General features: G+C 43.2%; 1 protein-coding gene across 2 annotated transcripts in view; it reads left to right on the top strand.

Moving 5' to 3' along the window:
• Window positions 1-6,394: 6,394 nt before the first annotated feature.
• CDYL (chromodomain Y like) overlaps window positions 6,395-14,204 on the top strand; it is a 106,631-nt gene continuing 98,821 nt past the window's right edge. For both annotated transcript variants that reach the window (XM_080610415.1, XM_080610414.1), the window contains exon 1: window positions 6,395-6,943. In XM_080610415.1, the coding sequence (XP_080466541.1) occupies window positions 6,920-6,943 (24 nt within the window). In that variant the 5' untranslated portion in view covers window positions 6,395-6,919. The remainder of the gene's footprint in view (window positions 6,944-14,204) is intronic.

The following is a 14,204-nucleotide window of genomic DNA, read 5'->3' as shown; positions in this document are numbered from 1 at the left end:
TTAACCCATTACCCCTTCTCCTATCACTACAGTCCCTAATGAGGAGTCCCTCCCCAGCATCCCTATAGCCCCTCTTCAGACACTGGAAGGCTGCTATGAGGTCTCCACGCAGCCTTCTCTTCTCCAGGCTGAACAGCCCCAACTTTCTCAGCCTGTCTTCATACGGGAGGTGCTCCAGTCCCCTGATCATACTCGTGGCCCTCCTCTGGACTTGTTCCAGGAGTTCCATTCAGCATTCCTTTTATGCTGAGGACACCAGAACTGCCCACAATACTCCACATGAGGTCTCATGAGAGCAGAGTGGAGGGGCAGGATCACCTCCTTTGACCTGCTGGTCATGTTCCTTTTGATGCAGCCCAGGATACGGTTGGCTTTCTGGGCTGTGAGCACACACTGAAGCCGGCTCATGTTCATTTTCTCATCAACTGACACCCCCAAGTCCTTCTCAGTAGGGCTGCTCTGAATCTCTTCTCTGCCCAACCTGTAGCTGTGCCTGGGATTGCTCCCACCCAGGTGTAAGACCTTGCACTTGGCATGGTTAAACTTCATCAGGTTGGCATCAGCCCACCTCACAAGCGTGTCAAGGTCCCTCTGGATGGCATCCCTTCCCTCCGGCGTATCAACCGAACCACACAGCTTGGTGTCATCGGCAAACTTGCTGAGGGCGCACTCAATTCCACTGTCCATGTCACCGACAAAGATGTTGAACAAGACTGGTCCCAACACCGATCCCTGAGGGACACCACTCGTTACTGGTCTCCAGCCGGACATCGAGCCATTGACCATCAAATTGATGTCTCTCCAATTTAGAGACAAGGATGTCGTGTGGGACAGCGTCGAACGCTTTGCACAAGTCCAGGTAGATGACTTCAACTGCTCTGCCCCTGTTCATCAGTTCCACAGCCCCATCATAGAAGGCCACCAAATTGGTCAGGCAGGATTTCCCCTTAGTGAAGCCATGCCGGCTGTCACCAACAACCTTGTTGTTTTTCATGTGCCTTAGCATGCCTTCCAGGAGAATCTGCTCCAAGATTTTGCCAGGCACAGAGGTGAGACTGACTGGTCTGTAATTCCCTGGGTCATCCATTTTCCCCTGCTTGAAAATGGGGGTTATATTTCCCTTTTTCCAGTCGTCGGGAACTTCACCTGACTGCCATGATTTTTCAAATATGCTGAACAGTGGCTTAGCAACTTCATTTGCCAGCACCTTCAGGACCCCCGGATGGATTTCATCAGGTCCCACAGACTTGTGCACGTTCAGGTTCTTAAGATGGCCTCGAACCAGATCCTCTCCTACAGTGGGCCTAAGGTCTTCATTCTCACAGTCCCTTCATCAGGCTTCCAAGACTTGGGTGGTGCGGTTGGAGCATTTGCCAGTGAAGACTGAGGCAAAGAAGTCATTGAGAACTTCAGCCTTTTCCAAATCCAGGGTAGGAAGTTCTCCTGATAGCTTCTGGAGAGAGCCCATGCTGTCCCTAGTCTGTCTTTTATTTGCAATATAACTATAGAATCCCTTCCTGCTATCCTCAACATCCCTAGCCAAGTTTAATTCTAACTTGGCCTTAGCTTTCCTAACCTGGTCCCTAGCTTCCCAGACAACATCCCTGTATTCTTCCCAGGCCACCTGTCCTTGCTTCCACCTTTTATATGCTTCTTTTTTCGCTTGAAGTTTCTTTAGCAGCTCCTTATCCATCCAAGGAGGTTTCCTGACCCTCCTGCGACACTTCCTTCTAGTTGGGATGCAACACTCCTGAGCTTGTAGCAACACTCCTGAGCTTGTAAATAAGGTAAGGTATGATGATGTCAGTCAACAGAAATTACTAAGAATCTATTTATAACCACGATTACCATTCTTTTCTTCGGATATTTAAATCTGATTGTATTACTGCCTTAATCTAAAAGTCATAGGATCATCATAGAATCACAGAATGGTTTTGGTTGGAAGGGACCTTAAAGATCATCTAGTTACAACTCCCCTGCTGTGGGCAGGGACACCTTCCACTAGACCAGGTTGCTCAAAGCCACATCCAGCCTGACCTTGGACACTGCCAGGGATGGGGCAACTACAGCTTCTTTGGGCAATCTGTTCTTGTGTCTCACCACCCTCGTAGTAAAGAATTTCTTCCTAAAGTCTAACTTAAATCTCTCCTCTGTCAATTATAATCCATTCCCCCTTGTCTTATCCCCACATGCCCTTGTAAAAACTACCTCTCCAGATTTCTTGTCAGCTCCCTTTAGGTGCTGGAAGACTGTTACAAGGTCTCTCCTAAGCCTTCTCTTCTCCAGACTGAATAAGCCCAACCCTCTAAGTGTTTTGCAGATCAGTGAAAGTAATGTCATAGAATCATAGAATCAGCTAGGTTGGAAAAGACTTTTAAGGTTATCAAGTCCAACTTTTACCCCATGTTTGAGTGTGTGTGGAAATGTCTTAGTAGTTTAGAGAATTAGGAGGCTCTCTCTTCTAGACTTTAATGTAAAGAATTTTGTTTTAACAGTTGTTCGTTCAAGTGATCCAATTTTCCTCAACATGGCACGGAACTAAATCTGTCTTTCTGCCTGAAATGATATCTGTTCAAACTGCTCCCATTACAAAATGGGAAAAACAGTTTGCAGTTGTGTTGGAAGATATGGATAACAAGAAATGCTTTTTTTTCTAGCATTTTAATTTCTTCATTTGAACTTAAGCATCTTGGACCACTCAGAAGGTGAGAGGCCAAGATGGAGATGAAGAAGAGGTGAGGAAAGGAAGAGCGACAGAAATTAGGGAGAATATCAGAGGACAAGGATGAGCTACGTCCTGGGTGTTGAGATGAGGACAAAGGAGCATATGACCAAATTAAGAAAAAAATATTAGGTGCAAAGGAATATTACGTATTTCATATCTAACCTGTCAACATAGTTTGGCCAGTATGGAGTTTTACATTACCCAGTTGGTTTAGATCAAGGAAGCCTGGAAACATCAGTAGGATTAATCTCAACTATCTTTAAGCAGTTGCGGAACAGGTGCCATACTTACAGTTGGCAAAAATTAAAAAAAAAAAAAAAAAAAAAAAATAAATTGTTAAAGTCAACAAAGTGAATCAAATTTAGACTTCAATTCATCTGATCAGACAGAGGCGTCTACTTTAGGATGAGATGAAGCATGCTGTGAATCCCGTTGACTATGCTGACTAGCTTTCCATTGGCTGTGAAAAGATAGCGTAGGATGATTTGATCAGATGTTAATGCCTATAGCATAGACCATCACATTTAGCCATATCATTACTGCCTTTTGAAATCCTTTAGCTAATCACTGACTATCTCAGCTACTAAATCCTTCATTTTCAAGCCCCACTCCCAAATACTAAAAAGTAGATAATCACCTTATTATAACTGATTGTAAGTTATTGATAGACACTTTATTATCATGAGTTATGACCTTGTGGATAAATACCTGCATATCAAATAAGGCTGTGATCCCTTGGTTAGAGCAAATCATGGAGATGGAGACCCATTCCTATCTAATACAGATCTCTATAGTATTTCCAGTACCATAAACTTCCAGCCAGCTGTGGCCTGCCACCATTAACTATCTCAAATTCAGCTATTCCACCATCCATTAAGATCTTCATAGACATTGCAAGGGCACACAGTGAGGTCAAAATGGAGTTGACCTTTCAAATGAGCTTTATACCATGATCTTATGTACCTTAGAACATTCTTCATTCTCCTAAATAGAAGAATGACTGTCCTCCTGACTTTACCAGGACTGTCACTGTAGGTGGTTGTTCACTTCAAACTGGAAGTGTCATATGTGTATGGTAATGCTTCCCGCTCAGCTGACATTGCTCAATTCTGTCCAAAGCTAAATTAACTGAGGCTGTCTCAAGCACCTCTAGAAATATTTGCTGCCACTGTCAAAACCCAAACTGGCCTGGCTTTCCACTTTTCCTAGACTGCTTCCTTACTGTATTCCATACAACTTCTCTACTAGAAACATCTGTATGCAAAGTTAGTAAAGCCATTTAGGAAGTTGGCATGAAGATGGCTTTCAACAACCAAAATATTGTTAAAAATTGACAATCTTGCCTCAGTGAGTAAAGGTGAAATACCGTAAGAAGTAAGAAGGAAATGGTGATCTAGACAATTCACCATACAACCTTTGGACACTTTTTTCTAGTGAAAGCAAGACGAGAGCAAGCTATCATGGAAGTTAGTGAAGTGAAGTCCAACTGGAAAACCTGGGCACCACTATTGCATGGTATTTTATAACAGCATGGTTGATTCTCCTGAAAAGTCTTATAAAGCAACAAGGACAAAAGGTTAGAATAGAAACCAGAGAAGAATTAAGAGGCAGTGCAAGCAATGAATATGTGTAAGAGAACTTCTTTCACTGAAGATGAAACATGGAGTGTGTTTGAAATGTTAAAAATTAGTAATAGCTCTAAGCTTTTGCTGTTTCCTTGAAATACTAAAAATAGAGCAGTACTGATGAATTGTGTTTCTTTTTAGTCACCCAGATCAAAATACCTAAGACCTGGTTTACTGCAGCAGTAAGACCATTAGTAAAAACTAAGATGTTCTATTCTCATGCTGTGCAAGCAAAGTAATGTCTTTAGCAACCACTGCTGCCATCTCTCCGCTAAAACATGAGTACCTATTAACTTAAGGTAAGATTGTCCTTCAAAGGTGGGTACAATGATGGCATGACATGTACAGCTCAAAAAGGATTCAGACCACAACTTAGGAACTGTGATTAAATGCTCACCTCCAGAAGGCAGTCACAGAGTTCCTAGATCTTAACTGTCCCCATTTTATACAGGCCTATCCTTTTTCAACAATCCTCTTACTGTCACAGAACGACCCCACTTTGCACCACTTAGACTTCAAGACTCGGTCTTGAAGATCTCAAGCAGTGGTTCAAATACCTTTTAATAGGCTGGTTAGGAAATTAGGAAAGTATGAAAAGTATGAATGTTGTTAGATGTCTTATCTGCACAAATTATGTCTGTCTAGCAGTCCAGAACCAGAATTTCAGTTATTCAGAAGAACAATGTTGACTTTGGAGACATGATGTATTTGTGACAAGGAATGGCCAGCTTAACCACCTCTGAGATGGGAATCTCCAGCTCTTTCTGCATAAATAATCCAAAGCCTACAAACGGATCAACGTCTTCTGAATGGGTTCTTGCTGGACAATGGTCCAAAACATGTTTATCAAAGTAGAATGTTGAGGATTTTCTTGGCTTTTCAGAAATGTTTTTGAAGGACTTTGACAAAATAATAAAGAAAAAAAGAAGAGGCAACTTGATAAAAATTTAGTTGAGCCAATGGGTTCATTGATCACACAAACATGATGGACTATTCTTTAACTTGTGCTGTTCTGCATTTTCCTGACATGGTACAGAATAGGAAACACTCACTGGAACAAATGCATAGGTGTGATGAAAGGCGGAGTAAAGCACTCCTCTCCTGGCACTGGTTTTGTCCCACCCTTACGCCTTTTTGAGATCAGAAACTCTGTCACGCCGAATTTGCTCTTGAAGGAGTAACTTGTCACATCTACCTTTGCACAACGATGCCTTCAGTTGATTGAGCTAATGGGTTAATACACGGCACCTTGCTGGCCCAATTTCCTATGAAGCACTCCCAGATGACACATGAGGTGCAATGACAAGTTTTGTGGTGTAACCAGTACTGGACTCATAAGAAAGTCAACAGCTCATCTACTTTCCGTTGAGCCATCATACCAGGGAGGTCTTGGTGTAGTGCCTCCCTGACTTTGCAAACACGGTCAGTTGGGAGACGTAAGCTGTGCGCAATGATCATGTAGGGCTGCTTAGCTCTCGTGTGGATTTGCCCACGTCCTTCACTCGTTTATGGCAAATGCATTCCACCAAGTAAGTCTGGACAGAAGAAAACGTAGACAGATGCACTACATCGTTGCTTGTACATATGGAGGTAGAGTTGGCCAACAGGTTGGGATGGCCTCGTGGGGCTGGACAAGCTATGGTGGTGAGGAGAGGGACGACTGCGGGTACCAGAAGCCCGGGGTAGGGGAAAGGGGAAGCAACGAGGGCCCCGCACGTGCGTGGGCCCCGTGTCCCAGCACACCACCCCCCCCCCCCCCCCCCCGCGCTTCCCGCCCGCCTCTCCGAACTCCGCGGCCGTCCCGCACCCCCCCCCCCAAGGTTCCCCGGGCGCGGCCCCGCCGGCCCCCGCGCGCCGCCGGGACTCAGCTGAGCAGACAATGGGAGATCAAAGCGGGGGGAGGAGGAGGAGGAGGAGGAAGAGGAGGATGGTGCCGGGGGCGGCTGGAGCCGGGGCGGGGTGGTTGCGTGTGGCGCTCTCTGAGCTCGATTAGTGTTCCTGGGGAGGGAGCGAACGAGCTGAGCGAGCCAGGGACGGAGGGGTGGTGGTGGGGTGCGGGGTGCCGCCGCCGTGCGCGAGTGCGTGTGTGCGCGCGTGAGAGAGTGTGTGTGTGTGCGCGCGCGAGGGGGAGAGAGTGTGTGCGTGCGTGCGTGCGTGCCGGCCTGCCGGGGCGTGCGAGAGAGGCAGCGCGAGGGAGCGGGCGCGAGCGGGGAGCCAGCGGGGAGCCAGCGAGTTGCGCAGCTGCCGTGCGCGCAGACCCGCCGCCACCAGCAGCAGCGGCGGCGGCAGCACCTCACCGGCTTTTAGCGACCGGAGCTGCGAGTTGCGCTGGAGAGAGACGCGCAGGGAGGAGGAGGAAGAAGAAGAGGAGGAGGAGGAGGGGAAAAGGAGGAGGAGAAGGATAGCGGGAGGAGGAGGAGGAGAAGAAGAAGAAAAAGAAAAAGAAGAAGAAGAAGAAGAGGAGGAGGAGGAGGAGGGTGAAGAGGAAGAGGAGGAGGCCACACGGACACCAACTGAAACAAAGTATTTCCAAACCAGCACCCAACTCCACCTTGTGAGGCTCCCCAGCATGGCTTCCGAGGAACTCTACGAGGTAACAGCCCCCGAGCGCCGGCCCTGCCCCCGGCCCCGCCGGCCACCCCACCCCACCCGCCTTTTTGTTGCTCTCGGGAGAGCCGGCGGTCTTGTCACCCACACTTGCTGCGGCTGCCCCTTCCCGCTGGGCCCGGCGCCTGCGTGTGTGCCCCCCCCGTCCTCCCCCTGCCGCCCCTTCCCTCCCCAGTTTTGCTGGAGGAGGACGGAAATGTGACTGAAAGGAGACGGCAAAGTGTTACCAGTGGCCTGCACTGTCCCCTTCTCCCTCCAACCCCCCCGTTCACACAGCACTTTGACTCTAGAAGGAGAACGGGGCGGGGGGGAGAGGATTCTGGATGGGGTGAGCAGCGCTGACAGCCGCGACTTGCTCCGGGAGTGAGCACGGCGAAGTGCGAGCCCGGCGGTGTGCAAAAATGCGTGCAAAGCCGAGTTATTGCATGTGTCCGGAGGGGAAGGGAGGGCAAGAGGGGCTTTCCTGCTGGATTGGTGTCTGTACCGAAGTCCTGTGCCACCATCCTGTGCCTTGGCCATGCAGTAAGCTGCGATGATGCAAAATATTAAAATTTAAACTCCTCGGCTCTCCGTGCTCTAACGATACGGTTAAGGTTGCAAGAGAAGCCAAAAATATTCAAAGTTAAGATTCTGACATGCCGTCCTTCGCTCATCACTCGGGAGCTGGTCAAAGGGTGTGCTGATGGGAGAGGAAGGTTTTGGGGTGAAGAAGGGAATGAGGTGACAGCCTAACTTTGAATTTCCTGTCTTATGTGTGGCAATTTCACATCCTTGCCCCTAATTGAAAAGCATTATGGCTCTCTTGGATTTAACTTCCTTGTTTTTATTTTCACAAGAAATCTTCCCTAGGAGTGAAAAGCTGTTGTTGTTTTGGAGCCATTCTTGTCTTCTGGGTAAAGAAGTGGCCACCCAAACCCAAAACTGCTTTATCTCCTAGTTAATATACATCCAGGCAGTGTTCTATCAAAAATATTTATATCCAGAGGCTGGAAGGATAAGGTCAAAGGGAGACAGGCAGCCTTCAGGACACTTGACAGAACAAGATGTCTTACTGTACTGTTGGTGCACGTGTGTCTCCTGTTAATGCGGTTACATTTGTGTTGCTGTGGGTGAACACACCTGTAGAAGCCAGTGAAAGGTGCCCTGGGTGGGCTTATGTTTTAAGCAAGTTGACTGCCGAGCAGAGGTGCTGAACTGATAAAGTAGAAGACCGAAGGCCTGTATTCCCAAGACAAGATAAATCATGGCCAATTGCTTTGGCAAGTTTCCCCATCCTCATAGTGTGGCTTAAGCCAGTCTTGAAGGGATCTCTCCTGGAAGCAGGAGAGAAATTTAGGGACCGGTCTGTGTGTAACAGGATTGCCAAAAACTTGCTTTGACTTTGGATGAAGTTCTGTTGGGTTTGTGGACTTGGACTCGTAGACTGTTCTGTGGCCAGTACTTGTTCTTTGTGTGTTGCTGTGTTTGATCAAAGACAGAGAATGGGATATCGATTTTGATAGGTATAAGAAGTGACCAGAAGAATTGCATTTGCTGGATATTGGGCTGAGGTTTAGAGTGGCCACTGCTCATTACTCTTGGTTGTTAAAATGCTGACTTGTGCAAAAGGCTCAGTAGGTTGTTGAGCATGGCTGTCCTCACTGGGCAGGCAGCGTGTGTTATCTGCTGGGCAAAAACCTCTTCTGCAAAGTACCTGAAGTTGATAAACTACTTTTTAATTTTAAAAATCAGATACATTCTTTAATTGTGTAAGTGCAAAGTTTATGTGGATATGGTCAAGCTGTCTTTTTTGCTACTTTTTTGTTTTCTAAATTGATGTTCATTTTTGACAAGTTTTGTCTTATAGTGAAAGTTATAGCCATGGCTGAAAATTCATAAAATAATAAGTAACTGAAATATAGTGAACACTAATTTAGGAAGTGTGTAACTGCAAGTTGACCTGAAATGTTGAATATTAGCTAATTTAAACCCTTCTGTGAACTGCCCATGTTGTTGACTAGGGGTTTACTTCTGCTTCATGGATGTTTTCTTTGTAATTAATACCATTCAATATTCTTTGAATCTAGTGATTGAAATCCAGTGCCATTTGTTATACCTTCATCTTTCCTTATGAATCTTGATCTTGTGTCTCAGTCAAAAAAGATGTATAATCTATTTGCAATTGTCAGACAAAGTATGAATACCAACTACTCCTGTTGATATGTGTCATGGTTCTTCCAAAATGCAAATGAGAAATCCTCTTATAAACAATAAAAATGATGGTAAGTTCTTTTTTTTCTCCTTTTTTTTTTTTTTTAAGAAAAAAAAAAATCTTTTTGTATTCATTTGTTGTTTGTGGGAGAGAAGAAGCCAAACTGTAAGCCAGTGAGGTGGAATTCAGAGATTGAAACCTTGAAATACACTACTGGGCAGGAAGGATGACATTGCTGGGCAGCCTGTATATCCTGTATGTCATTCATTCCCAAGCACTTTAGAGGTTGTGGTGATGATTACCTGCATTTTTGAGGCGGGGAGAAGATTTGAAGAAAATATGAAACTTTCATTGAAAAATGTTGGGGAGTCTCTTTTTTCCTAGACGGAAACTGAAACAAGTAGTAATGTTGCCAAGCCCCATGGGTGAGGTGAATAACACAGTTTTTCTGTTTGTTTGATTCTTCAAGTGACAATATGTTGGTGAGGTAGACAGACATGGAGAAACTGGTGAACAAGACAGGTAAAGGAAAACATATGAAAAGGTGCTATTGGGAGTTGTTTCCCCCAGATTTGTTTCAGTAGGCATTGATATCTTACAGCATACTTCTTTGTGGGTGCCTGCTGCCGTCTGCATTACTGTGGCTTTTGGAAAGTCCTTTGTACAGCTGCTTGGGCAAATAGTAGGGTTACTTTCTTTTACGCTGTGACAAGTTTGCTTTGCTTTACTGACTGATTCCCACCCCCTGAAAGATTGTTGCTTATTGTCATCATCTTCACTGGAGTAATTAGAAGTGGGATATCCACCTCATTTAGAAGGTTCTTTTGGAAGCAAACTATGTTTACTTACTCTGCAGGCAAATCACTTGATCTCCTCTGGCAGACCCTTGCAGTGATGTCCAGGATTGAAGTCATACTGAATTGTGGTTGGCATGATAAATTTGTTTGATGAAATGTGGAAGTGATCCCACTTTGTACTAAGTGCAGTGGAAATACATTGAAGTTCCCTGTGTGTTGGAGATTGTATCTAATCAAACGGCCGAGTGTTTCCATCTTTCCTCTGACAATTACTGGTGCAACTGATACACATGGTTCACTGGATCCCATTTGCGTAACTGTGGTTAGACCTGGGCCATGATTTCTACTCATATCAAAACATTTTTATTCGGTTTTACCAAGAAGTAAGCAAGACTGTGAACTTTGCAAGTACATCAGTGTCTTTTCTGTGCTCTGTATTTCACCTTGATATTGCTCATAAAGCTACCATTTTTAAGGTGACTTAATTGATTGCCATGGATATATTTGAAGTCCTGTAGTTCAAAATTATACATTTTGGTATGTTTTATAGAATGGAAAATGTTTTTTTTAATTCTTCAAGTGTCTTGTAAAACGCATGTGTGGATATGTTTTTGCATCCCAATGTCTAGTATTCTCAAGGTGATACTTCGCGTCCAATGATGATTCAGTGGTTTTGGTTTTATTTTTAGAATTAAAGCATTTCACATTAAATTATACAGGTACAGTAAAATTACAAACTGAAACTAATTTCGGGAGCTAATGGCTGAAGTTGTATGGCCTTGCATTAGGCTATATGTCAAGTTTGATCACCTGCTAAGTAAGACCTAAAGACACTTATTCCATGAAAATTTAAACTTTCTGTATACAGTATTGGGCCAAAGTAAAAAAAAAGTGATCCCTTGGGCTGTTCTTCAGCTACTGTGCTAGTTTTTGAAATGATAGAGTGTAGAAAACTGAGGGAGAAATGCTGTCATTTAGTTGAAAATTTGATACTGCATGGGAATTACCCACATAAAACTAAAGTTTTTCTCTCAACCCTGGTAACACTGCAATGATCAGATCTTCATCATATTTTGCATGCATTTACTGGAATGTCTAAACATTTGTTTTGGTTAAGTTAACTGAAAGGGTAAATCCAATCTACAGTGTGCAGCTTGGAGTTTGTTGTAATTCCTTTTGGCTATTTGATAACAAGAATTGCTATTAACAACAAGTCAGAATTGCCTATTTGGGCAATTTTTTTCCTAATTGAAATGGATTGTTTTAATTCAACCTGTCTCTCAGGAAGTCCAAAATATCTTGGGATGTGTCTTCTGCTGCTTATTTCTGATGTGCTGGTTCCTCAGATCTCGGTTAAACATCAGTGACACTTGTTCATAAAGGGGGTCTTACAGTTGTTGAGCTGTAATGCCTGAATCTTTCTGATTTTATTTTGACAGCAAGTGGTGCGAATGTTACTGCATGTTTCAAAAGAAATAAAAGACTAAGACTTGCTTGACTAGCCCTAGCTAACTAAGTAAGACTAGAAATTTACATCAGACCTGTTTGCGTTGCTTCCACCCCTTAGGAACTGTACATCTGACTTAAAATAGAGTTGAGGGTTAGGTGTTAATCCCTTTCTGCTGACTTTCACCTCTTTAAACCAGAGCGCAAATGTAAGAGCACTGCAGAAATGGAGCACCATGTTCAGTGCAAGAAACTTGGCTTTTTTCTGTGTTCCTTGCCACACTGCTTTTCACCAGCTTGAGTTATCTCTCTCACTTCCTGTCCTAGAGCTTCAGACAAAATTGAGGAGGTCGAGTGTCCCATATTCTGCTGCCGCTGGGGAAATACCTGAGCCCCTGGGGGTTTCTCTGGTGTGCCCTTTTTTCTGCAGTGCCACTGGCCTGACATGGCTTTAGTGGCTGCTTCCAGAGTTCAGACATCTGTGGCCAAAGGAATTAAAATCTGATGGGGTCCTGTGTAGGATCGCAAATGGTTCACAGATAAGAAGATGTTTTAGCATTTTTCATGCATTCTTTTGTACACACACATGTATATGTCATATTTTTCTGTGTAACTTGCTTCAAATTGCCAATGTCTATCACAAAAAGAAAGGATGGAGAAACAGGAGGAAGCAGGAGAGGGGGAAAGATGTCCCATCCATAAAGCACGTGAGGCTCTGATAATTCTTTTACAGTCTCTGTCTTTCACAGCAAACTGTGATTTCATTTCTTGAGTTTTTTGGTCAATTGGCTAATGTGGTGCCAGTCATGTTTAGAGTTACAGAATAATTGCTTCCAGCTTACAAGACTGTACTATTGCGGAAGGTTGCTCCTGCTACGCTGATGTTCAGTACCTCTTGAATGAGGATAAATTACTGGACACAAAGGACTTAATGAGACATGCTACAGCCCCTTGTTCCCCAGGAAGATTGGTGTAGCTGGAGCAGCATCACCAATGGCATATCCCTCTGACTTCCCAGTAGGTGCAGCTTCATTTCTTCCTGACTGCTGCTGCATGACTGACCTGTGCCAGAGTGCTAGAAAAACAAAGTTACTAGTGGTTACAGTTTCATCTCTCTCTGATAAATGATCCACACTTGCAAAACTCTGATTTAAAACTTTTGACAACCAGAATGACTTCTTAAATATGTGTTGTGGATGTGCAGATCTGTTGGATATAACTGATAATGCAGGCCTATAATGCCACTCTTCTGTAATAGGATCCAAACCTGGTGGTACTGAGTGATGTATTATTTTGGGATGTCTGTTGGAAACATGAGCTCCACAGACGGTATGTGCAAGGTGAAAAGGGATGCACAAGCCTCTCCCTGTTAACTTCTTTTGCGCCTTTGAGGTCTTGAGTGTCTGTTTGGCACGTGATAACCTTATTTGTCAATAAATACAGGGTTGTTGGGGGTTTTGTTTGTCTTTGAGTTAAGCAATAATAATTCCCATATTAAATATACCATGTGCTTTCTCTGGCAGTTTATTGCTAGCCCAGAAACTATCTTAAAAAAAGGAATCCTGTATTTTTCTTTATCAAATGCATTCTCCAGCATCATAGTATTTCTCTAAGAAGAGCTTTTATTTGTCTAATTTTTGATAGTCTTTAAATATTTACACCAAGAATTTCGTGTTCTTTGAAATAATTTCTTTGAGTTTCTCTCCATATTACTTAGAGGAAAAGAAAATTGGCATGTTACTGGTTCAGAACACTATAAAGGCAAGAATATTTACTGTCTTCATAAACATCCTCAGAAGATTTACATGTGTCCCTTAATGGTGACCTACTGTAGATCTTTTTCAAGGAATCTATGAATATGTATGAATACATAAAATGGATATGGAAAAAAAATTAACCATAGATTTACATTTTTAAATGATTTTCAAGTCACTTTGGCAGCATAAAATGCTAAATAAAGCAACTATTTATTAAATGTCTCAGTTTTACTGAATAACGAAACAAAGTAACTACCATAACTATCAGTTATGTTGTGATTCTTCACTGAGGCTTCACATTTTATAATCACACTTCATAAAATTAATCAGTACAGCTCTGATCAAATCTTTCTTCTTGGCCATGTTATATCTGATGGTTTGTTTGTTTCATTTTTTGTTTGTGGGGAAAGATAAGGTATGTGTTTTAAGTGGCCTAACCACATTTGTAGTTGTGCCTCTCCAACTCTTCTGCCCCCACAGTTTCTGAAAGTTTCACTGCTTTTAAGGAAAGCAAGTCTTAATGTTCAGTCTTTACTGTTTGTCATAGTAGCATCTGAAAAATCAAACCCCAGGGTTTGGGTTGGTTTTTTGTGGGTGGTTTTTTTGAGTATCCTGAATGAACAGGGAAGGAAGGAAATGTGCTTTTTTTTTTTTTTTTTTTTTTGAAGTGATTGTCATTTTTATTTTGCAAAGACATTTAACTACTTCTTTAAGCATTTCCACTTCATGTAAGACATTGGTTTATGGGAATCTGCCTACTTTAGGGAATAATGAGAAGTTTGGCTTTAATTTGAAGATGCCATAGTTTAAAGCAAATTATGGGAATACGTTGTGATGTGTTTATCACAGAAAAATGTCAGGTGTACATTTTGTAAATATGTGTGATGGGGAACCATTAAGGTACATTCTTAAGAGTGTTGAAATGAATATATCTTAACTCCAAAATACTTCCCTGACACAAGGATGTGTTGAATGTTGCATTTAGTGGATATACAGAAGTCTATGTTTTTTGAAGTTCTTTCCATAAACTGGAGTTCTTCAATGCAACATGGTCTG

This window comes from Psittacula echo, assembly GCF_963264785.1.
Source record: "Psittacula echo genome assembly, chromosome: 2".
Taxonomy (NCBI): Eukaryota; Metazoa; Chordata; class Aves; order Psittaciformes; family Psittacidae; genus Psittacula; species Psittacula echo.
Note: the sequence above shows the minus strand (reverse complement) of the source record. Positions and strands in the feature narration are given on the sequence as shown.